General features: G+C 43.9%; 1 protein-coding gene across 1 annotated transcript in view; it reads right to left on the bottom strand.

Annotated features, from left to right (window-relative positions):
• Positions 1 to 24853, bottom strand: part of LOC134465642 (zeta-sarcoglycan) — a 266388-nt gene that overhangs the window by 21660 nt on the left and 219875 nt on the right. The window contains exons 5-6 of the mRNA XM_063219412.1: positions 13526 to 13648; positions 10174 to 10246 (exon numbers count right to left, since the gene is read on the bottom strand). Coding sequence (XP_063075482.1) covers positions 10174 to 10246; positions 13526 to 13648 — 196 coding nt within the window. The remainder of the gene's footprint in view (positions 1 to 10173; positions 10247 to 13525; positions 13649 to 24853) is intronic.

The following is a 24853-nucleotide window of genomic DNA, read 5'->3' on the forward strand; positions in this document are numbered from 1 at the left end:
CTTGGGCGTCCCTGAAGGATGGGAGGAGGGTCCGCCACAGGGTAGGGAGGAGGGGAGGAGGAGGGGAGGGGAACCTCCCCACAGAGGAGCCTTATTATTTTTAACATTTCAAACTAACATGTCACAGAAAAGATGACAAGGCTTAAAATACGATATACAGTACACAGCCCAGTGTGTAAATTTAGGCTTATGATGTTGTTGAGAAGAAGGACTTCTAAGTAGTTTACATGAACAAATGAGACGAGGCAAGTGAAAAATGGAGTCACTGATTTCTCCTGTCTTCTTTGTGATTTCCATCTCTCTCTCTCTATATTGCTCCCTCTGTCTCCAGTTGACCATCATTGTGCTGCTATGACTCATCATCCGAGGTTGATTTGGCTGGGAATATCGACAGCACTGTGGCCTCGTTTGAAGTCTCATCCATAGGGCCATACACTTTTCCTCAAGGTTGGACTGGGCATGAACCGCGTGTCAGCCCCAGTGGGTGGGCAGATCAATTCCTGTTTCATTTACCCGGGCCAAATTAACTGATTGCTGATGAAATGGTGCACCCAGTTCGCCCTCCTTTTAGCTTACACACGTACCCCTTTCTCCCTCTACACACTCTCTGTAACAATGTGAGCGCGTTAACACGCACACACACACACACACACACACACACACACACACACACACACACACACACACACACACACACACACACACACACACACACACACACACACACACACACGCACACAGGCATGCATGCACACATGCACCCACCCACCCACGCACGCACGCACACACACACACACACACACACACTGAGAATCACTCTTGCTCTCTCTACTTCTGGCTTTTCTCACTATTTTCCAACTCTTAAGAGAGGAAGCTATTTAAGTGGCTATAGGCTGAACGATTGGGGAAGACAGGTAGAGAGAAGACAACCACAACCATGCAATTACACTCCTATTACCAGCTCTGGCTGGGGCAACAGCCTCTGGCTAATAATGTCACTAGCTGAGGTTACTTTGACAAAATTTGAGTGGATGGATGGAGAAAAAGCAGGAGAAAGGGCAAAAGTGTGACTCACAAAACTCTTCCCAATCAGAAGCCATATTTCATTGTCTAAAAAGGCAGTTCATAAATAATAAAGACCCTGCCTGGGGCAAGTTTACACCCTGCCTCACCAAGGGAGCTAAGGCAGACCAAAACAAACGAAACATTAAAAAGGAAGGATGTATAGGGAAATTTCAGGCTGAAAGAGAATGAAGGGAATAAGAACATTGCTGATGTTTTTTCCATTATTTTTTAAACAGTATTCAAAGCCCATATGAATTTCTATTCTGTGCCCTGAGAACTTATCCATTTGTCCTAGGAGAGTGCCATAACCATAGCAACAAGCCTGAACTTGAATTCTTCTTAGTGGTCAGAAACTATTAAACAGTCATTGCGCAGTACAAAATGGCAGCTAATGTATTTTCAGTGAGGTAATCTTACATTCAAATAAATATATAAATACATATCATAAACCACCAAGGATTCAATTCAATTCACTCCACTTAATTTCTTTGCCCATTATTTATGAGAGGGGGAGGGCAGAAATATGACAGCTACCTAAGTGGATGGCAGTCATATAATTTATTGGCAAAGGAATTTCTGAAGGATCACAAAAAAGGAAGCACGGAAATCTCCCGAGGTCTTGAAATTTAAGAGTGATGGATGGAGGCCAATGTTGAGGGCTTCTGTGACCCTCGTCTGAATGACTGCTCAATGCAACAAAAAGTTTTGAAAGGTGAGGTTCAAGAAAAGGAAATTGACAAAGAAACTACCTAAAGACTTTTTTCCAACATTTTTTTCTGGCCCATGGTCGCACTCATCTCTGGTAGTACTCATCTTTCGTCCACAGCCACTTTAATTTGTGTTGCAACAGATTTAACTCTCTCACTGTAAAACCTCAGCATACGTCATTAGCCTCTAATAGACTCTGTCAAGTCATTACATGTTCCATTTGCTTTAACTGCATAATTTGGTACTTATGGATTGGGGGGAAATTATGAGAGCCGGGGAGAGTGAGTGAGAGTGAGAGAGAGGTGGGGTGGGGGTGGGGTTAGAGCTAAGGATGGGCAAATGCAGACAAGGTGGGCAGTGTCTAATTACCTAAATAAAAATCAAGCTGAGGAAAGCATTTTACTGTAATGTCCACCACAGCCAGGGAGTTCTAATCAATTGCCTGTTTAATATAGGACCAGTGACAATTGCACAGCACAGTAACTATGAAGTGAAAAGCTCATTCATATGCATTGTTCTTCCTACTGACCAATTAACAAATGGGGTATGTGAAGAATATATGAATGAACCCTGTGTAGAGTAGAGTAGAGTAGAGAAACTTTATTGATCCCCAGGGGGAAATTCAGGTGTCAAGTAGCTACATAAAAACAGACACACACAGACACACACACACACACACACACACACACACACAGACACAGACACAGACAGACAGACACACACACACACACACACACACACACACACACAAATACACACACACACACACACACACACACACACACAGACACACACACACAGACACAGACACACACACACACACACACACACACACACACATGCCAAGAGGCTCCAGATCTGGGCCAGCTCTGGCATCTCAGGCAGTCCAATCCCCAATAATGATGTCCTTCTTAGTGTCCTTCTGTATACTGTTAAACAGTTGAATGGCCCAAGGGACAAAGGACCTCCTTAGCCTGTCTGTCCTGCAGGTGAAAGCACGGAGTCTGTGACTGAACAGACTCAGTTGGTTAGTGAAGGTGGCGTTAAGGGGGTGATGCTGATTGTCCATAATAGAGTCCAGTCTGCTCAGTGTTCTGCTCTCAGCTGTTGAGGTGAGTGACTGCAGCTCCATGCCCACCACTGACCCCGCCTTCCTCACCAGTCTGTCAAGACGTCCAGCATCTCTCCTCCTAATGCTTCCACCCCAGCAAGTCACAGCGTAGAAGAGCACACTGGCCATGACAGACTGGTAGAATATGAGCAGAAGTTGGCTGCAGACATTGAAGGACCTCAGCCTTCTGAGGAAATAGAGCCTGCTTTGGCCTTTCCTGTAAAGTGCATCAGAATTTGTGGACCAGTCCAGCTTATTGTCCAGATGCACTCCTAAGTACTTGTAAGTACAGACAGTCTCCACATTCTCTCCCCCAATCGAAACAGGCACCAAGGGCGGGGTGGAGCGCCTGAAATCGATCACCATTTCCTTGGTTTTGGTGGTGTTCAGGTGCAGCTGATTGTTTTGGCACCATCCTACAAAGTCATCCACCAGTCCCCTGTACTCCTCTTCCTGACCGTCTCTTATACACCCCACAATTGCAGTGTCATCTGAAAACTTCTGCATGTGGCATGTCCCAGAATTGTAGCTGAAGTCAGTCGTATACAGGGTGAAGAGCACGGGGGAGAGAACCGTTCCTTGTGGTGCTCCTGTGCTGCTAATCACTGTCTCTGATGTTATGTCACCCATCCTTACAAACTGGGGCCGCTCTGTGAGGTAATCAGTGATCCAGGTTACCAGGCTAGGCTGCACTCCAATCCGCACCAATTTCTCTCTCAGCAGCAGTGGTTGTATGGTGTTGAATGCGCTGGAGAAGTCAAAAAACATGATTCTCACAGCACAGCCACCCTTATCCAAGTGAGCGTGTACCCTGTGAAGAAGGTACAGGATAGCATCCTCCACTCCCACGTTCTCTTGGTAGGCGAACTGCAGAGGATCCAGTGCGTGGCGTACTTGGGGTTTGAGAAAGTTACGCAGCAGCACTCGTTCAAAAGTTTTCATTAGGTGTGAGGTGAGGGCAACCGGTCTGTAATCATTAAGTTCTTTGGGGTGAGTTTTCTTTGGAACAGGCACCAGGCATGACGTTTTCCACAAGATAGGAACTTTGCCTTCTTGTAGACTCCTATTAAAAAGGTGATGAAGAGGCTCAGCTAATTCCTCAGCACATGTCTTAAGCAGTCTTGCACAGATGCCATCAGGGCCGGCCGCCTTGGACTTAAGTCTTTTCAGTGTCTCTCTAACTTGATCAGTGGTGATTGTCGGCTGTGGGAGTGCTGGGTTGGGGTAAGGGGGGAGTGGGAAAGGGGTGGGTGGTGGGTTTGTTCCAAGTCGCAGAAGTGAGGAGCAGGGGAGGGGGATAGAGGTAGTGGGGATTTGTGAGCCTGCTGTGTCCATTGGTGGGGGTACTGCTGCATTGTTGATGATGGTGGGAGTGGTGGTGACCATAGGCAGAGAAGGAGGGTGTGGGGATGAAGTGTCCCTGTTAGTGAAGCTGGGTGAAGTAGTAACGGGAGTGGGGGGTTGTGAGTGGGGGAGATGGGAGCCTGCTGAAGAGTGGTTGTCAAGTGTGGGCTGGGGGGGTGTAGGGATAGAGGTGACAAGGGAAATTCTGCCCTCTGTGTCAGAGTTTCCAAACCGGTTGTAAAAATGGTTTAAGTCATTGCACATTGACAGGTCGCCTTCTGCCATACCTCTCTTCTTTCCACACCCAGTGATCTTTTTTATCCCCTGCCATGCCTCTTTAGCATTGTCCTTCATTTTCATTTCCACCTTCTTCCCATACGCCACCTTGGCCTCCTTCATTCTGCTTTTGAGTTCTCGCTGCACACTCCTCAGCTCTGTCAAGTTGTTTTCTTTAAAAAGCTTCTTTTTCCTATTGAGGAGTTGCTTGACATCCCTGGTTACCCAGGGTTTGTTGTTGGGGTAGCAGCGAATAGTCTTTGTTGGTACAACAATGTCCATGCAGAAGTTTATGTAGTCAGTAGTACATGCTGTGGCCTCCTCCAGGTCATCACTGCCCTGCAATAGACTCCAGTCAGTGGTTTCAAAGCAGTCCCTTAGTGCCTCCTCAGTTTCTGGTGACCATTCTCTAAAAGTGTGTGTGGTAACTGGGAGCCTTTGTACTTTTGGGATGTACAGAGGCTGTAGATGTATCAAATTGTGGTCAGATAAACCCAGTGGAGGAAGGGGGGTAGCACTATAAGCATCCTTCACGTTTGCATACAGGAGGTCAATGGTCTTATTTTTTCTAGTTGCACAATCAACAAACTGATGAAAGTTGGTGAGGGTGGAGTTAAGGGTGACGTGGTTAAAATCCCCCGTGATGGCGAAGAAAGCCTCTGTATGCTGCGTTTGTAGCCTTGCAACAGTTGCGTGAATGACGTCACAGGCAGTGTCCGGCACCGCTCTCGGAGGGATATAGACGCAGATTATTATACAGTGTGAAAGAGGGCAGGAAATCAGTGGAGCATTCAAAATACATATAGAGAAGATTAGGAGTGGTCATGAATACTGAGAAGCGTGACTGCCAGTATGCAGACAACACAGCTGTTGTACCATAAACAACTCGCACAATAACACTCTGCAGTGTACTGTATATCTGAGCGATTATTACAACTATTGTAAAAGTATGACAGATCACACAACACTAAATTATCTAAGAGTTAATGCAACACCAGAAACAGATATTCATTAGCACAAAGGTCATTCCACCCTTGTCCGGGGTCTTAAAGTGTGAATAGGGGTGGGTGGACTTATTTCAAGCCAGCCTCTATCTCATGAAGTGCCAAGTAAGTCTTCCTCTAACACTGACACAGAACAATAGGAAATGGCTCGACAATGCATCCCTAAAGCCAGTTTCACTGGGACACTGAGATGATTAAATACTACAACGATGTAAGAATTTCCCATTAATTAAATAGTTATCAGCTGAGGATGCAGCATTTCCATTCCACAAAAGAAGGTAATCATACTCGTGTCAATGGGAATACACAGTTACATTGCCTGGTGGAACTGTATACTTTGGTAGACTTGTCTGTGACAGAAAAGACAAAACATTGAAAATCACAATAACGTATCATTACAAAATATGGGTCCTATGGCAAAGCAAACACAGAAGAAGTGAAAAATACATTCCAATTGTTATTTTGTTCACACAGTTGGCCGACATGTATTTGAAGTTACTCAGCAAATCAGAAAAACTATAGAGCCTATATAGCACCATTTTGCTTTTTTTTTTTTTATTTTACTGATAACTGTACCCGATAGAGGTACATTTGCACAGAAGTTATTTTCAGATTATAATGTCAAACCTGAAATGTATGAAAATTAAACATGAACTTGTCCTATTTCACAATTGTCAAGCAAAATCTTCAGTGGTGCAGAGACCTCCGGTGCGATGCTCAGCTGTGAACTCCTGAGCATTTCAAGCTCGTTTTAAGTGTGTTGGTATGTTTACTAATGTCTTTGTGCCATTTGTTTTGCGTCTAAAATGCCTGTATATCTGTAATAGGCCTCTGTCCTCTGTCTTCTGTCTGTTTTTGTCAGTTAGTGCTTATGTATGTGGAGCATGGCACATGTGCAATAGTCGTGTGATGTTATGTGTATGTCCTGTCCTAAATGAGTCTTGCTCAGGGATGCAATCTTGCTCTGGGCCTCAATCTATTGTCACCCCTTTGGACCGGCACGTTTTCGAATTAGGGTCCATATCAAGATTCCTTGCATGTGTTTGGATAAACAATCACTGACATACCAACACTGACATGCCACTTCAGCCACTGAAACTGAACTCGACCCGTAACACAGCTGAGAATGACGCATCTGAGAGCCATGGCACCGCCCATCTATGGAACTGATTGGCTCATTCATACAGAAATGATTTTGAAGTTGTCGTTGTGTGAGGAAACCGGAACGCCCTTGCTAAGAGTTTGGCAAAATAAAATGAAATGGTGCAAGCCAAGATTTAGCAGCAATTTCCAGATAAAACAGTGAAGTACAATTTTTTTGTGGGCAAAAAATAACAACACAGACAGGAAGATGTGTGACAGTGATTCATTTGAAATACAACAGGCCTTGACCTCACATCAGCATCCCCAAATTCTAGAATTGCTCAGATGTTACATAATGAAATGTATAACACAGGCAATACTTCCATGCTTTGTCTTTGTTCACACACTCGTAACCAGGTGAGAATGATCTGATTGACACACTCTATCTCATCCCTAAGGGACTGCTATTCCAGTTGGTCCTCCAGCTCCATATCCTTTGGTGGTCCTCCAGCAGAGCTCTGCAGGGTCTCTGAACACTAGGGCTGTAACGATACACTCAACTCACGATTCGGTTTGTATCACGATTCATGACCTACGGTTCGATGCAGTCCACAATTTCACATTTGCCAACATTGTAAACCTTATAAATAAAAACTATGATAGTTTATAGGTAGAATATGTTAAAAGAGACTACTGATAATTTTAAAAAGTTTCTATATAATGATGATGATGCTTGGAAGCACTATCACTTCATATCCTGTGGTTGTTTTCTGGGCTGATGTGCATCAAAACACGATCACGATACTGCCTCCTTGTATCACGATACAATATCGTGACTCTGTGCATCACAATTTCTCGATTCGATACAATATCGTTACAGCCCTACTGAACACATCTATCATGACCTGCCTCGCCTAAGACGCTCATCAGGAAAAAACTGGCTGATCACTCCATCCATCTATGAAAAAGGAAACAATGTTGACTATTTACGTAAAACAACACATTACATCAACACAATATTAACGGCTTGTATTTTTGTGCAAATGAAACCTTTGTTATGAAAGCCTGCTCTTAGGTTTGCTGCATGATGTTTCTGCTGGCTAAGGAAGTTTGCAATCAGTGAAGTGAAGAGTAAATGTTATGCAAATGTGTCTGTTTAGTTCTACAGTACTATAAACAATATGGAGTCCCAGTAGCTGCAAATGGGAGGTTATATTGAATACACACTGTATATTGAATTTACTAACTTGTGAAATGGCATTCAGTTAAATTACAGAAAGTTGATTAAAAAATGCCTCGCTAAGCTTTCATCATCACAGATTCATTGACATACAGTTGAAGAGATCTGCAGTGCATTGGACTAAGCCAGCTGTAAAGTTTGTTTACTCACCCTGTTGAACTCAGTTGAGTCTTCATTGTCCAGTTGTTCATCCAAATGTAATCCATGTCCACTCCATAAGCATCCTGTTTCACTATGCTGACCACTGTCATCTTTATTTTAATGTTGAGCAAGTGCTTTGGTTCTCCTTCAGCTGAATACAGCACTCTCAATGGCTTCCTTTATGATGCCATGTTAAGCTTGTATCCACTGAAAATATTTGTAAGGGCATAGATTGATGGACAGAGACCAAGAATGATCATGAAGTTTCTTTGTGACATCCAGCCCCACCAATTGTATGGAGCCCCCCACATAAAAAGAGAAAGAGCTCAAATAATGAATTTTAAGAAATGCTCTCTTGTTACTATTTCATGCATTCATTTTATTTATTCAATTGAAATGAGTTTACGGATTCATTTTAGTCCTATGCTCACTTTCATTACTCCTTGTGTGCCCTGTCTAAACCCTTCTATTTTTATTTACACTATAAAACTCGTGTACAAGTGTAAGCAGAGGCGATTCCTCTTTGAGTACAAGGGAGGCGCCGCCTCCTGTCCAAAATCACGGAGAAATAGTATGTAAACTAATGCTTTACACGACTTAATATCATTGCTATTTCAGACCCAGCTCCATAGATGCATGTGCTCAACTTAGAGATTAAACCAATCTGTAATAAGATCCCGAGGCTCGCACAAGTTTTTTTTCCGCTCATGACAACGCAAGCGAGTCGAGTCTCAATGGACTTCAATGGCATGTGGGATTGTGCACTTTTTCAATGGCAAAATGCTAAACGGTCATTGGCTATTGCCGTGAAATTTTTTTAATTTTGAGACTGAGCCTCACTGGGAGTGAATGGAGAAGAGAGAGGAGGGGGGAGGGACCGGAGACTGGAGCTCCGACTTGTGATTGGGTGAACCCCGTGTCAGTAGGCTACAGTAGTTGATTTCATTTCGAAATGCGGATATGTTATTAATTTGACTGAGAAGTTTCGTCGTGATAACCAGTGGGGAAGCTATTCATTGCGTTGTACCCCAGTTTTGTGTACATATTCTTGTAAACCTAGTGTTGCGAATAAAGTCTTAATAGTGGCACGTCCTTATCCTTTTTAATCTCCCAATTCAAAAGTTGAGGTTGCCTACTTTTCGTTATTGCTAGCTTGCAAGAAAGCTAGAGAGCTATGCAAAATGAAATGCCAAGCATTGTGGATTAAATTCTGGCGAATTCCAGTCGTCCTTATGAGGAGAAAATGAATATCAAGGAGCAGAGCAGAGCACTGCCTAATATTGACTTGGTGAAAAAGGTAGGGAAGAACAAACTTTTCTTTTGAGCTTTCGTGGTGTCTGATCAACTGGTTAACTGCCAAGTCCCGTGAGTGGCGAGTCCTTTCCTACTGTGCTGTTAAGCCGTGCACCCAGTAATGAACAAAGACAACGAAGGCAAACTCAATCACATCATTATGTGGCGGAGGTAGGCCTAATGAATAATAATAATAATAAAAACATTTCCCTATGAATAGGCTACAAGGGGGATAATGATTAATGATTAACACATTTGTTTCAACAAGAGTCCTTCAGTGTGTGAGGGCAGGCCATATGTGACAGGACCAATATAAGGTGTGTGTCAAAATTGACCCCCCCCCCCTTTTTTTTTTTTTTGCGTTCTGGACATATTGTAATTGAACAGCCTCCCCTGTTTGACAGACTACCAGCCGCCACTGAGTGTAACGGAGGCTAACTAGCAGAGTTGGCGTGGAACGTTGGTAAAACCTCCCTCCGATAGCCCCATACAGTCTCGTGCCATTGGGCGATTAGTCTCTTTGCCAATAAATATGTTAATATTTAAAAACCCAGTTATACCCAGTTATCTTTATTTCCTATGAAGAGACATTAATAATGAATGTATCTTTATCCCTTGGGAGGGCTCTGTACAATTGGTGACCACAATGACCAAACTTGAAAATATTTGGCTGCCTCTATGTAATGTGTAGGGTTTGTCATCAGTTGAGTTGAAATGTTCGGCTGGAAAGCCAGTGATGGCATGATCCAAAATTGAACCAAATCTCCACAGACCGTTGCCAATGAGTAAAAACCATATAGGCACTCCTCTCTCTCGTGACAATGAGAGCTCAAAATAATAGTTGTGGTCCTGCCTTTGTGTGCAGATTAGATGGACCCAGAGGTGTTGAGAAAGATATCCAGTCTTACTTCAGGTCCTGGGAGGCCTCTGCTCGGATGTGGGGTGTCTCCACCGAGTGCTCGAACACCACTCCCTCATTGCCTGGGGAAATCAGAGAGGACATCTCCATTAGCAGGGCAGGTGGACCTCCAAGTGCAGGGGCATAGTTAAGAAAAATCTCCATCATAATCATCACTGGCTGTAATGCAATGGGCTGCAATGTCCCCATGGTTACCTGGTAAGATGAAAACTATTGAGAGGAAAACAAAACAACTGCCATAAACAACTACCTTTTTTATATTATTAATGACAAAACTATGACAGCATGTGGGATTCCTAATTATCATTTTGTGGCACTGGGGTTACACAGAACATTTTTCTTCAACTTTCGGCCTTGCTCATTGGTAGCTGTGTAGGCCTATAGAATCTTTGAATAGCCTAGAAAAACAGAGTGAAAAGGTCTTGACAAGGTGAGCATTTACACATCTAAAAAATACCCCCAGGTAGCCCTCCAAGGACAATCCACTCAACACCTTGTTCATTAAAGGCACTTTAATTGCATCTCGGTGGCTGGCCTAAGAATAGGCAAGCCAGGGTAATGATGTGGAGAATGTGTGAGATAGGAGGGCAGTCTCCAGAGGCCAGAAGGACAGGTACAGTACAAAGACTCAGACACCTAATGACAGACAGAGAGATGGAGGGGGGGAGGGGGGGGGGTTGTGAGGGTTGGGCAGGGTGAAAAGGCAACATGAGAGGAGGTGTCAAGGGAGTAGGTCGCAGTAAAAGAAAGAACGGTTGAAAGAGGAATGTGGTGTCAGAGGAGGAACAAACAGTGATGGGGATGTAGTGGGGAGGGCTAAAGGAATAGTGTCATTAGTGGGGAAGAGGAATGAGAAAAAGAGAAATGTGTGTCAATGTAATTTAGCTTTGTCAAGAGTATTATTCAAATATTCGTGCCAATAAAGCTTTATTGATTTGAAGGAGGAAGGCCTGTAGAGAAGGAGAGTGAGAAGCTGGGATAGGTGTGGAGAGAGAGAAAAGGAGAAAGAGAGTTCTCATTCTCTATCTTACAAGATGATACAGTACATACAGAGATTCTTTAAGCATATATATCTCTCTACTCTCTCTGGTACATAGGCCTCGTTTACATGAGACATTTAATTCAGAATGAACTCACTTTAATTCTGAATACAGCTTAATTCCTCTTTGATAACGCCATGTGAACACTTCACAATTTGGAATTCAATGAAAGATCAAAGTAAACTCGATGGAACTATTTAATTCTGAATTGCTAATTCGGAATTAAAAACAATGTAAATATAGCCATACTGTATGTATAATAATTGTATCCATGGAACATGGAAAGATAGTTGGGGAGCTCGATGTTCATTTGTTCTCGATGGGGTACTGTACTACTAATTTCTCTTCAGTTATCTCTGTCGTCATTGCACCTTCTCCAACTCCTCTATTACACATTTAACCTTAAAGGGGCACTAGGTAAGATGACGTCATTTGCACGGCGCCCGTGGCATGACTGTCTCAAAATCTACACCGTAATGAAAAAATGCTGTTCAAATAAACTCGGTGTGAGACTGTTTTTCATCACGGAAATGTTTTTCATCAAATCTGAATACGGTATGTAGAGCGATGTTTCAAATAAAAAGTGTTTCCCATGTCACTTGTTCGGTCCGACGCTGTCAAAAGTTGCATGTGGGGTTTTCTGACAGCGGACCATGGAAGTGGCCGCGAGAGCCATTGTTCACTTAAGGGCCGTACACACACGTCGCTGCTAGTTACTCGCTCAGCGGATGAAGTCAATAGAATGTCTACGTGTTCCAGCAAGTCTCGCTGGCGAGTAGGCGAGGAGAGTACAAGCGATGCGATGTGGGCGGGTTCCGAGATAAACTTATTTTATCTTCGAGCGACGCGAGTTAAGCGAGTAACCAATTGGAATGCAGAATACAGATTATTGACAGGTGACGTTGCCCCTGTGGTGTTCTGACCACCCAACTTCTGCACGCCATCACACTTTGGTTAAAAGTGCTGAGGAAAATGAATCCAATACAGTGTAGGCTACACCATCAAAGGCTCATATGCATGGTTGTGCACGATCAACGTTAAACAGCGTAAGCCTACATTTTGTTTCGTACGGACGTTATTGGCGCGGACAGCGGGAACCATGACAACCAGTAAACAAAATCACCCAGAGCGAGTGGCAAGTAGGCGAGTGAGCAAGTAGCGAGTAAATAGCAGCGACGTGTGTGTACGGCCCTTTGCAAATGACTCGCATAAACATCGCCTGATTCGGGACAGTGATTAATTAAACTTTTAATCCTACCTGGAGCCCCTTTAACACTCTCACGCACAAACATGCACGCGCCCAAGCACACACACACATGCACGCACACACATGCATGCACGCATGCACACACGCACGCACATGCACACACCTTGAACGTAGTTCAGAAATGACAGAATTCATTAAATCTACAATATCATCCTATTTAGTACCACTTCATTCTCTCATTCAATTGAACCATATGTGCCTCCTTCTGAGGGCAGCTATACAATAGGATCAATTAGAGGGCAGGCATGAGGGGCAGTGGACCCATCTCCTGACCCCAAACATTCTACTTGACCTTTACTGGCATTCACTGAATGAGTGCCACAATATGAGTGAAGTATACAGCATCTGCTAGATCAGTGGTTCTCAACAACCAAGCACCGCCCCTCTCAACTGTATCCTTCAACGCCCCCCCTAGGGCTCCTCAATGCCCGCTGGGGGGCTGTAACGCCCCCGTTGAGAAACACTATGCTAGATAGAGACCAGAAAGTAAAAAAGGGGGTGGGGTGTAAAGAATACGAAAAACAAAAGTTTTTCCAATATGTGTTTAGTTTGTGTGTGCGTGTGTGTGTGTGTGTGTGTGTGTGTGTGTGTGTGTGTGTGAGAGAGAGAGAGAGAGAGAGAGAGAGAGAGAGAGAGAGAGATAGAGAGAGAGAGAGGAGAGAGAGAGAGAGAGAGATAGAGAGAGAGAGAGAGAGAGAGAGAGAGAGAGAGAGAGAGAGAGAGTTAAGATGATGACAGTCCAAGAACCCGTACTGTGACTGAGATGGTCTGTCATGGTGCTGGTAACTGTGTGTGTCAGGTCTGGCCTGTCGATGGTGTCAAGTAGAAATGCAACTCAGCAACTATGTTGATGTTTGTGTGTGTGTGTGTGTGTGTGTGTGTGTGTGTGTGTGTGTGTGTGTGTGTGTGTGTGTGTGTGTGTGTGTGTGTGTGTGTGTGTGTGTGTGTGTGTGTGTGTGTGTGTGTGTGTGTTCGTACTGTATGTGCAGGTTTATATGTATGTGTATGTATGTGGGGTGCTCAGTGTGTATTACCTGTCACTCTGAGTTTATCAGTGCCAATGCTGATCTCCTGCTCATCCGCAGAGAACAGCACTCTCTCCCCATCACTGCTGCGGACCTCGAACCGCTGGCATTGTGCTTCCACCACCTCTGACCCTATGACACAGAGACACAAAAAGAAAAGGCATTATAAAACAGACTATGTTGCATTAGAAGGCTATTTTTTTCTCGCAATCACTTTTTTTAATCCTGCTGACTTGTTGTCCTTGCATCAGTTACTAGTCCCCTAGTTAACTAGTTTTCAAAGTGAGAAGTCCACACACAAATCCTTTTTGTTGTATTTTATTATTTCATGGGAGGATTACGTTTCGACCTCAACAGTCTCAATAGTGGATGAAAACTACAATTGGCCTTCGTCCTGCACCTTTTCCTGGGATGTGCACAATCCTCTCCTTTAACCCCCATTACCTAGTCCATGACTTGCCACGTAACCAAGAAGCAGTACTTGGTCACGGTATGTCAACATTGAAGCTGCATTGAGGCAGCAATGAATTCAAAATCCATTCATAAATCAGAAAGCCCATGTCCACTCAGATAATGCGACAGTAGCAGGTGGAAAGGAACGACCTTGGCACTGCCCGCCCAGGTAAACAGAAGCAGCTCACAGAGCAGGAGTGGCCACCATACAACCACCACAGCTCTGAATCTTTTGTGCTGCAGCGCTGTGGTGAGAGAAGGCGAAGCCCAGGGCTGGATTGGCCATCTGGCATACCGGGCATTTCCCGGTGGGCCCTGCACCTTCGTGGGCCCCTATTTTCAGAAATGTAAAAAAAACCTTTTTTTAAACATTTTTTTTTTGCATTTCTGAAAATAGGGGCCCACGAGGAGGCGGGGCCCACTGGTGAGTCAAGTCTGCACTGCTAAATATGAGAGGCCCCTTTAAGCCAAAAGTGCCTGGCCCCCTATTTCTGCCCCCAGTCCAGCCCTGGCGAGGCCGCTACACCAATCTGCAGCACAATAAGATTGGGGTCAAACATTCTGCCGTAGACGCATGACCCTTTCGCTCAGCTCTTGACATTGGGCCATCCTTCCACCTGAATGGGGTTGGGGGGCGGAGGGCAGAGTGGGCGGGTGTGGAGTGTGTGTTGGGGGGGGGGGGGAGGGGGATAGGGCAGGGAAGAGGGGTCAAGGTGGGTGGTGGTGAGGCTCTTGACTCTCCGTGAAGGACAATTATTTACAGAGTGCCGGGCCTGCTGCATGCATAGTAGTGGTGTCAACAATGATCGATTCGGCGATCCGAATCGATGCGGGGCATGGACGATCCAGAATCGATCCAGCAAGTTCCAGAATCGATCCGGCAATTTTTTTAAGTTTCAATTACTTCCATGGATATTTCGGGAGCAAATGAATGTTAAATTAAATAAAAGCACTTCAAAACATTGCAAGACTGATACAGACTGATACAGAAAACAGCCAATAAATTGTTGCTCAGTATCTGACTACTTGTATTGCCTCATCATGACTGATTAAACATTTGCTTTGCTTTCAATAGAAATGTAATGCATTGCAATGCATTGTAGAATTGAATTGAATCGGATCGGATCGGATCGGATCGGATCGCATAGAATCGAATCGAATCGCTACCTCCCGAATCGTGATCGAATCGGATTGTGAGGGCAGTGGCGATCCACACCACTAATGCATAGTGTATGCCCTAGCGCGAGGGGAAATACGAAGGGCTGGATTTGGCAACTGACTGACTGCATTTGAAAGTCAATGCAGGGATTAGGTAGTTAAAAAGGTGAAATGATTTGAATAAGAGCTGGTGGATGTTTCCGTGATGGGAGGTAATCTGTTGGGTTAAACGTCCCCGAATTATGCATGACTTAATAAAGACGTGGTGGGGTGAGCTCTGTCTGGAAATGGTAAAACAAAACTCAGCCCCGGCTGCATAACTCTGCATGTAATTTGCTTGTTATTTTGAAATATGTTACATAAGAAGCTGAGTGTTGAGTTAAAGCACTTGGATATGAGGTTGAGTGGTAAAAGGAAGAAATGTTATTATGAAATGTCTGAGAACATGACAGCTTTTACTCTGGCTGGTGTTGGAAGGTATTATGCACTGTAGACGTGCTGGCAGGTGACCAACGGGGGCTTGTTACTGAATAATACAAGCTGTTTCTACATTTGAGTAATTTTCCTGCTAACGTCGCTGGCTAGATGCAAACTTGAACCGCAACAATAAATTGTGCTTTATATTCATCCATATGTTCAGGCTTTGTCTCTGCAGAGGATATTTAGAAAGCCTCCCTCTCCCTGTCCCCTGTAATGCTCTGATATTGGGAAGCAAGAAGTGCTTAACCTGCAATGAGCCCCCTGACCTCAGACTCAGTAGTAGTCGCCATGATGAACAAGAGCTGGAATTCATAGAGACAACTGTGACAGGATTCAATTACAGCGGTTCAGCAGGACACCATCCCTCCTGATGCACTTCAGGGGTGAGTTTCTCAAAAGAGAAGTTGTTAGCCTGTTAGCAACTTCGGTAGTTGCCAATGGGAAAATGCATTGAAAACAACAAAGTAGCTAATGTAGTAAGCAATTTTGCTTTTGAGAAATTCACCCCAGGTCTGTTAGAATTATAGGCCCATTCTGGGAAAGAATACGATTTTCGGAATTGTTGTATTCGGTGTACTCTGTGGTTTTGCTTGATTTGGGGTTGTGGCATGTGCTATGCACAACAAACTGAATTTCTCAGGCATGGTCATACTGTAAGTGTACTCACTTGTGTCTTTAGCTGTGTCTTGAAGCATATTTCATACAAACAGTATTGCATTCCCAAGGCCATATCTGCTGCCACGAGATGCACGGCAAGGAGTGCTGCTGGGGAGTTGGCAGAAAATGGCATGCATCCTGCCATGCCATTCTCCCACAGTGCATATAGCTGACACTGAGCACCCGTGGCCAATGGGATTTCAACTGGGGGATTACATAGCCAAACGGAGTCCAAGGCCTGCTGTACAACACAATAAGGCCATCTGAACACGGGAAGCAGAGAACCAATGGAAATCCCATGGAGATCTCCACATCTCTAGCTTGTGGAGAGGGAAAGTATCAGCTGCAGTACAGTATGTTATATCATTGGTAACACTTTATTTTAGGGATACATCTATAAGCACTAATACATACAATGTTAATGCCTGCATAAGTAACTTGTAAGGCATGTACTAAGCAAACGCTAAGGCCTACTAGGTCCTTACTAAGGTTAAATTGGAAATAAATCCCTTATTGTGCATGAACAAGACATTTGCGAATACATGCCTAACAAATGTTTCATTTTGCTTTGTACATGCCTTACAAGTTACTTATACAGGGACATTGTATGCATTAGTGCTAATAGATGTATCCCTAAAATTAAGTGTTACCATATTATTGTATTTGTGTAGGCCTATGTCTTGCTCTGCAGTGTGCGGGGCTGCATATCTAGCTCTTTCTGAAACACACATGCACAGGAATTCCCCCCCCCCCTCCTCTCTCTCCCCCTCTCTCTCTCTGTGTCTTTGTATGTTTGATGGGGGAAACAGTGGGGTTTGAAACCACTTATCAACTAAGCAACCCAAGTTTAGCAAGACACCCACCAGAGAGCCATATGGATGCGTCCAACCGGAGGCACTAAGACACGGCAGCGATCAGGGGAATTGCCACTCCCTGCTCTATTAAGGCCATTACAAACGCACAAACTAAGGCACAAACATACGCTGGACTACAAAACAGATACTGACATGGAAATGGGGAAACTATCAACTGAAGGGAAAAGTAACCAACCTCAGATCTCCAGGGCTTAGATAACAATAGGTACAACTAATGCTTAATCCATATAGTGACCATGGGCACATTTGTCTCAACAGGGTGTGTGTGTGTGTGTGTGTGTGTGTGACTGTGTTTGTGTCTGCTTTTATATTGGGCAATTGCAGTGTCCATTAGTCTTATTCTAATGTGAACAATGCTTCGGGGGCTTTTATGTGCCATTTGAAGCAGGTGCGTGTGTGTGTGTGTGTGTGTGTGTGTGTGTGTGTGTGTGTGTGTGTGTGTGTGTGTGTGTGTGTGTGTGTGTGTGTGTGTGTGTGTGTGTGTGTGTGTGTGTGTTGCAGCCACTTATAGCATCAAGAGTCAGCCAACTAGAAGCAGACCAGATACCACAGGGTCACTGGGGGTACTTATCTATTTGCTTTGAGTAGTGTATGTCGGTGCTATTGTAGATGTACATCCTTTTCCCAAACCAACAGACTTCCGTCAAATGTATGCAATGTCATAAAGGCATGGTAATGGTAATGTTTACATATGCACAATGTTTTATATGGTAATGTTTTTGTTTAGGCCTACATATGCACACAGATACAGTCGAGCAAAGAGACAAAGATGCAGACAGAAAAATGCAACAAAACAAAACAAAGACAGATTGACAGGGTACATAATAATGATTTTTTATGTATTTGCAAAAAAACATCTTTTTGCTGGCATTAATCCTTACGTTTTCCATGAACTCATAAACTAAAACCAGAACAACGCTAACAACAGTATGACAGTATGCAGGGGCGCCGTCAGGCGGGGAAAAGTGGTACTGATTCTAATTGCCCAGACCAATGCAACGGCCCGTCCGCGGATGGCAATTAATAGCCTAATAATATTAGAACTAAAATTCTTGCCTTTTAAAAAAATGTCTATTTATAATGAAATGGTAATTGGAAATGAACGTAGGCCCATTAAACACACAACTATCGATTTCCATAACGTTTTCGTCAGTTCTTTAGGACCCTTCCCCCCTTAGCTCTTGCGAAATGGTGCGGTCCAATCTGGCGGCGCGCGAGGCGTTGAATCGCACAGCGTGCGTCCGAAATGCTGGCAGCAGGAGTACAGAGCGACTTGAGGTCTTCTTAACCCATAGAATGTTAGAATTTTAGTAATATAGGCTACAGTAGGCTACAATCTATGTCTTAACCACATGATGGTGAGCTGGTGGTGACAGAGTAATGTAGTCAGGTTGGCAAAAACTCAAGAAAAGACGGCAGAAAGAAGAGAGGGTCAGAAGCAGGCAACTGGTCACTCAATTTTTCTCCAAGAAAGAAGTTATGCTCACTCAATGACATTGCGTTTGCAAACGCAATCAAATGATAGGCCTAACTAACAAACAGAGTTCTTGGATAAACTTCCAAGAGAGCACGTTAGCATGGCTCCTATTTAAAAATTCCACCTTTATTCTCACCGCGAGCAAACGGCAAAAGTGATAAACTACTTAGCCTCCAAACATAATAGCCTACTTTCCCGACTACCATAGCCTACTGCTGAAGCGATTGCAGGGCTGACAGAATCGCTTGCTTCGTGGGTATTAAGTGCCAAAATAATGTTTTTTTATATAACTAAATGGTTCGGCCATTATCCTGCATAGCAATGGCACAACACGCATGATGGAGGGGTTGTTGTTTTGTCCATATCAAATTTGTAGATTATATCCGCGTTTCGTGATGAATGTTGCACGTCTATCAACTGTCAATGTCAGCGCGGTGTGGACCAACAGCGCAAGGGGGGAACACAACACTCGTTGACCTGCTTTTGTTTGTGTTCGGTTTTGACCCTCTCATCAGTAAAGTTTTGGTTCTCTCTGGTCACCCAACAGCATCAGTTGAAACTTAAGTGAGGGGAATGAAGGCTGATTTGACAACAACTTGTAGCCTAAGTTTTGGATGCTCTCATCAGCCATTTAATTATCATGTTTGTGCAGGAGAGCGGTGCCTTTGACAAGTGGTGGCTATTTTTACTATCATTCTTCACAACAATGTAACAACACAGAGTAGGCTAACCTAATGGCTAGGGCAAGAGATTTTCTTGTTCTCATGAAGTTACAAAGAGTTTTACCCTTGGCACGAAATAGGCTACATGCTTATCGGACGTCTAAATTAGACTAATGTCAGCGTGGTGCTGATGGACAGCGCACCACAATCTGTTAGTCACGTTCAGTTTCAGTCCGACGGAAAACTTGGAAGGAAAAAAATGAACAGCGATTTGACGAGACAGCTGCAGGTTAGATAGGCTATTGCCGTCAGTCACCAAATCATTTTGGATAATCTGCGCACACGGCACAGCCTATGTCTAATACCAGACTGATGCGGACTACCAATAAGCTCTGTGAGTGTAACCCTATGGAATTGCGTCCCGTAGGCTACCCAGGCGGCTAACCACACGGGGTAGGCGCAAAGAAAGGAAAATTGTCTCTATGTTGAGTAGCTATCTGCGCCATTTTAATTAAGAGTTCATGGAAATGATATTGGGAAATCTGTCTTATTTGAATATGGAAAAACAAAAGCCTCAGCTTTTCTGACCATAATGCTTTATGTCTTTCAGAATGATTATTTGCCTCCTCTGAAGATTCTTAACAATTCAAATTAGGCCTATATAAATCTATGTTAGATTCATGCTCTTCATGCCCCCCTCCGCTCCCCCGGATAACAATAATAATAATTTAAAAAGAAAAAAAAAAGAAAAAAAAGAAAGGGGGGGGGGGGTTGGGGCTTAGGCCCAAAATTAAAATCTTTCATAGGGCCCAAAATTCCTGGCGGCGCCCCTGACAGTATGTGATATTTTAAGTGATTTTTACCCCCCAGATTATTGTGGGAAATCGCATCAGTCTTTTGAACCTGAGTTTGGTTTTGCAATGACATTAAAATGGCATTTGTACTGGCCTTACTGTACCGGCGTTCACCCATTCTTAACAAGACAGCAACAAAGCTTATAGCAAATACAGAAACACTCAGCATGGTTTTTTTCTGCCTTTGTTGGTCTCCACTGGACCAACTGTACCTGGCCTTTGCTTTGCTTTCTTTGCTTGAATGATGAGGCAAAAACCCCAATGTAATTTATTGCTAAGTTTGCCGACCTCCCATTACATCTTCACATGCCCCACTAACCCTGAAATACTCACAAAGGCCGAGGTAACAGATTGTGTGTGTGTGCGTGCGTGCGTGTGTGCACGCGTGTGTGCGTGTGCTCTCTAGTGTCCAGTTCACCTCTTCCTCTTGTTCTGTCATCATCAGTTCCACCTTTCCACACTTGTCCCTGCTCACCCTTTCACCTCTTTCCTCAGGCAGCCGAAACCACGTGTTGCCACGACAACAGACAGAGGCGAAAAAGCTGAGAGGCTGGGGAGGAACTGGCTTGCTGTGGAGTGATGGCGCTAGTTTGGTTGCGGACAGGCAATCGTCACAGCTGTCAATTAGTGGTTGGAGTGGGGTGTCAGTCATAATCAGGCCACATTACGGAAGATCAATCCCTAGGCTAGCGCTCCATTCTGACAGGCTGGTGGGCCACTGATGTTGCCACATTGGGGATCTTTGCACTCCTCACGTGCCCTTTCAGGACTACAGACATTCTGTCAATCTAAGGGAAAGCTCCAGTGTACTGCATAGACTTGCCAAATCAGGCTGATTCATTTGGGCTGCTATCCACTCAGAGTTTTTCATCAAAGCGATGTGTACATGCGCAATAAACAGACACACACACACACACACACACACACACACACACACACACACACACACACACACACACACACACACACACACACACACACACACACACACACACACACACACACATTCACAGAGAGAGAGAGAGAAAGAGAGAGAGAGAGAGGGAGAGAGAGAGAGAGAGAGAGACAGAGAGAGAAAGAGAGAGAGAGAGAGAGAGAGAGAGAGAGAGAGAGAGAGAGAGAGAGAGAAAAGAAAGAGTTTATGGCAGAAAGTACCAAATGACACGATAAAGTGGCAACTGTTGTGACTGTCACATACTGTGTGTGTGAATGTCATCTCCAAAATCCAAAGGCATAACTGTGTAGTTATTCCCATGGAAAGGAGATCTGGAGATCTGTGGTTAGAAGCAGTATTTTTTCATGGCATGTCTAATTAAGGTCATCCATACATGTGTGTAAATAATTTGAAGAGTAAAGAGAGACGGCGAGAAAATTAAGAGGAAAGGCTTAATGAGTTGTGTCTTCGGGTTTAAGTAAACATCCACACATTCGCTACGCCGCCACGTTAACTCCATCGGCTACGCAGGAATGAGGCAGATAATTTCCCAGTACCGAGTGAGAATTCTTGCCTGCAGTTGGTGTGCTGTGATCTCACTTGCTTTCTGCTGTTGTTTTTTATTTCCTCTTAATCTAGCCCCTTTTGTGTTTATATAGAGCTAAGTGTAAGGAGGAGAACTCATTACTAAAACGGTAATTTATGCACACATTTGATTAATCCCCTCTCAATTGCTTTACGGTGATGCACCGATACCACACTTATGCGCACCCACAAAATAACACAGCACCGTAGAGACTCCACGAAGAGATAGCACGCAAACACTTAATTTGGAGAGATGAAAGAAGATAGGTATTAACTCTGTGTGTGTGTGTGTGTGTGTGTGTGTGTGTGTGTGTGTGTGTGTGTGTGTGTGTGTGTGTGTGTGTGTGTGTGTGTGTGTGTGTGTGTGTGTGTGTGTGTGTGTGTGTGTGTCTCGGTTTGTCTCTTTTTGTGTGTGCCTGTTTTTGTATCTATGTGGGCTCCAAAAGTTTCCATTAGGGTCCTTTTTGGGGAGTTTTTCTTGCTTTTATGTAATTGGGAAAATTACAGTATAAAAACCAGTCTCGCTTAGGGTTAGGGTCTGTTTTGGTCTGGGCACAGTTAGATATAATGTAATTAGACATGAATGGGATTTAATGCACATTTCTCACAATTAACAAAAACAAGTTTGTGTGTGTGTGTGTGTGTGTGTGTGTGTGTGTGTGTGTGTGTGTGTGTGTGTGTGTGTGTGTGTGTGTGTGTGTGTGTGTGTGTGTGTGTGTGTGTGTGTGTGTGTGTGTGTGTGTGTGTGTGTGTGTGCGTGCGCGTGAGTGTGAGTGTGTGTGTGATTGAAGAAGACACTAGTGGCGATATTGTGTTGTGTTTTTGCTGCCCTTGTGATCTCGCACTTGAATTGATTTTCGCTTCTATAAGCTAATGAACAATTTGGTGTTTTTTGAACAAATCTGGTGTCATAATGGTGCTGTGTGCTCTGTTAGAAATGCTAAATTGCTTTTTGTACATGTATTGGCACCTGGCTGAGATGTAAGCCATTTATTTACCTAGGCCTATGTAACTTTTGTTTTTTTGTGATTGTCACGCCATGGCCCTTTTTTGTGCTTCTGTATTCCAAGAATTTGTAATAAAGGTGTGCTGAAAATTCAATTCTTTCTGAGAGTCATAAGAGTCATAAGGTTCTGTGTAATTTCTTTCTTTCTCTCTTTCTCTCTCTCTCTCTCTCTCTCTCTCTCTCTCTCTCTCTCTCTCTCTCTCTCTCATACTCCATTCTTTTTAGTGTGTGCGTGTGTGCGCATGTGCATCTCTCTCTCTCTCTCTCTCTCTCTCTCTCTCTCTCTCTCTCTCTCTCTCTCTCTCTCTCTCTCCCTCTGTAAGAAAAAAAACAGATCCAACAATTTAAAACTTCAAAGCAGGGGGCAAAGAGCATAAACAGAATGATACATACATACAGATTGATGAATAGATACACAACTGTTAAGAAACCTCCTGTATCCTGCTCTGATTTTCTGTGTTCCTTCTTCCAAAATGTTTATTTGCCTTTTTCTCTGGGTAGCAAGGTGTGTGTGTGTGTGTGTGTGTGTGTGTGTGTGTGTGTGTGTGTGTGTGTGTGTGTGTGTGTGTGTGTGTGTGTGTGTGTGTGTGTGTGTGTGTGTGTGTGTGTGTGTGTGTGTGTGTGTGTGAGAGAGAGAGAGAGGAGAGAGAGAGAGAGAGAGAGAGAGAGAGAGAGAGAGAGAGAGAGAGAGAGAGACAGACAGACAGACACACACACAGACACACAGACAGAAAAAAGAGGGACAAGAGGGAAAGAGAGAGGGGGAGGTGGGGTGTATTTGGGGAACAGAAAGTGTCTAATGAGACCAATGTTTTTATTGTTGTAGCCAGGGGCAGTGACCTAACTGGGTTAGATGAACCCCAAAAGCATCCGGTGTGATCCCGGCAAGATCATGGTATGCCTCAGTACCAGCATCTAAAATTATCATTATTATTTTATTCTTAGTTTTAATAGCAAAATAATATAAAAACGAAAATGGGTTCTTGATCCCCATTAGCTTTTGTACTAAACAAAAAGAAAAGTATTATATTACTGTTTCTATTTGACTTTGAATGCCCCCAGCACTATATATTTACTATATTACCAAAACTTTTGGTCACCCCTCCAAATGATCAGAATAAGGTGTCTTAATTACTTGGCCTAAAGGTGTGTATAATAAAGCACCTAGACACAAAGACTGTTTTCACAAATGTTTACGAAAGAATGGGCAGCTCTCAGGTGCTTTGTGAATACCAGGGTGGAACTGTCATAGAATGCCAACTATGCAACAAATCCAGCCAGTCATGAAATGTCCTCAGTCGTAAATATTCCACATTGAACTGTCAGCTTTATTATAAGAAAATGGAAGAGTTTGGGAACAACAGTAACTCAGCCATGAAGGGGTAGGCCACAAAAACTGACAGACAGGTTTCAGGGGATGCTAAGGTGAGATAGTGCACAGAGGTGGTTGACTCTTTGCACAGTCAATTGCCACAGAGTTCCAAACTTCATGTGACCTTCAGATTAACCCAAGCACAGTACGCAGAGAACTTCATGGAATGAGTTTCCATGGGCAAGCAGGTGCATCCTAGCAAACCAACGGATGCAGGTGTCTAAAGGCACACTGTCACTGGACTTTAGAGCAGTGGAGACACATTTTCTGTGAGTGATGAATCACGCCTCTCCATCTGGTAATCTGATGGACAAGTCTGGGTCTGGAGGTTGCCAGGAGAATGGTACAATTCAGACTGAATTGTGCCGAGTGTGAAATTTGATGGAGGAGTTATGTTACTTTTCTGTTGGCCTATTGTTTTCTCTGTGGTCCTGTTGGTGGTTTGCCTGGTTCTTGCCCTAGCTGTGTTCCGCAAAGCTTCATGAGCTCCACTGCTAGGTCTGGGACACTGTAGCAGGATTCCATTTCTCCAGTCAATAAACAATTGTTGCAAAGCGGGCCAAAAAAAGTTCACCCTCTCACCCCCTGCATCTCCTCCCTTCAAGAGCCATCATTCTAGAGGCTACACCGGCACTCTAGAGCATTCATTGGGTTTGCTGAATATTTCACACCGCTTTCATAGTCTTGATTGAGTTGGGGGTGGTGTCTATTTCTCACTCAGTCTAGGTGAGGTGGAGTAGGGGATAGTAAGTTGACCCGGAAGACTCGGTAGTGGTGTTGCTTTCGTCTTCTACTTATTTATGGGGAGTTAGGCGCACTTAACT

The sequence above is a fragment of the Engraulis encrasicolus genome, chromosome 16 (assembly GCF_034702125.1).
Source record: "Engraulis encrasicolus isolate BLACKSEA-1 chromosome 16, IST_EnEncr_1.0, whole genome shotgun sequence".
NCBI lineage: Eukaryota > Metazoa > Chordata > Actinopteri > Clupeiformes > Engraulidae > Engraulis > Engraulis encrasicolus.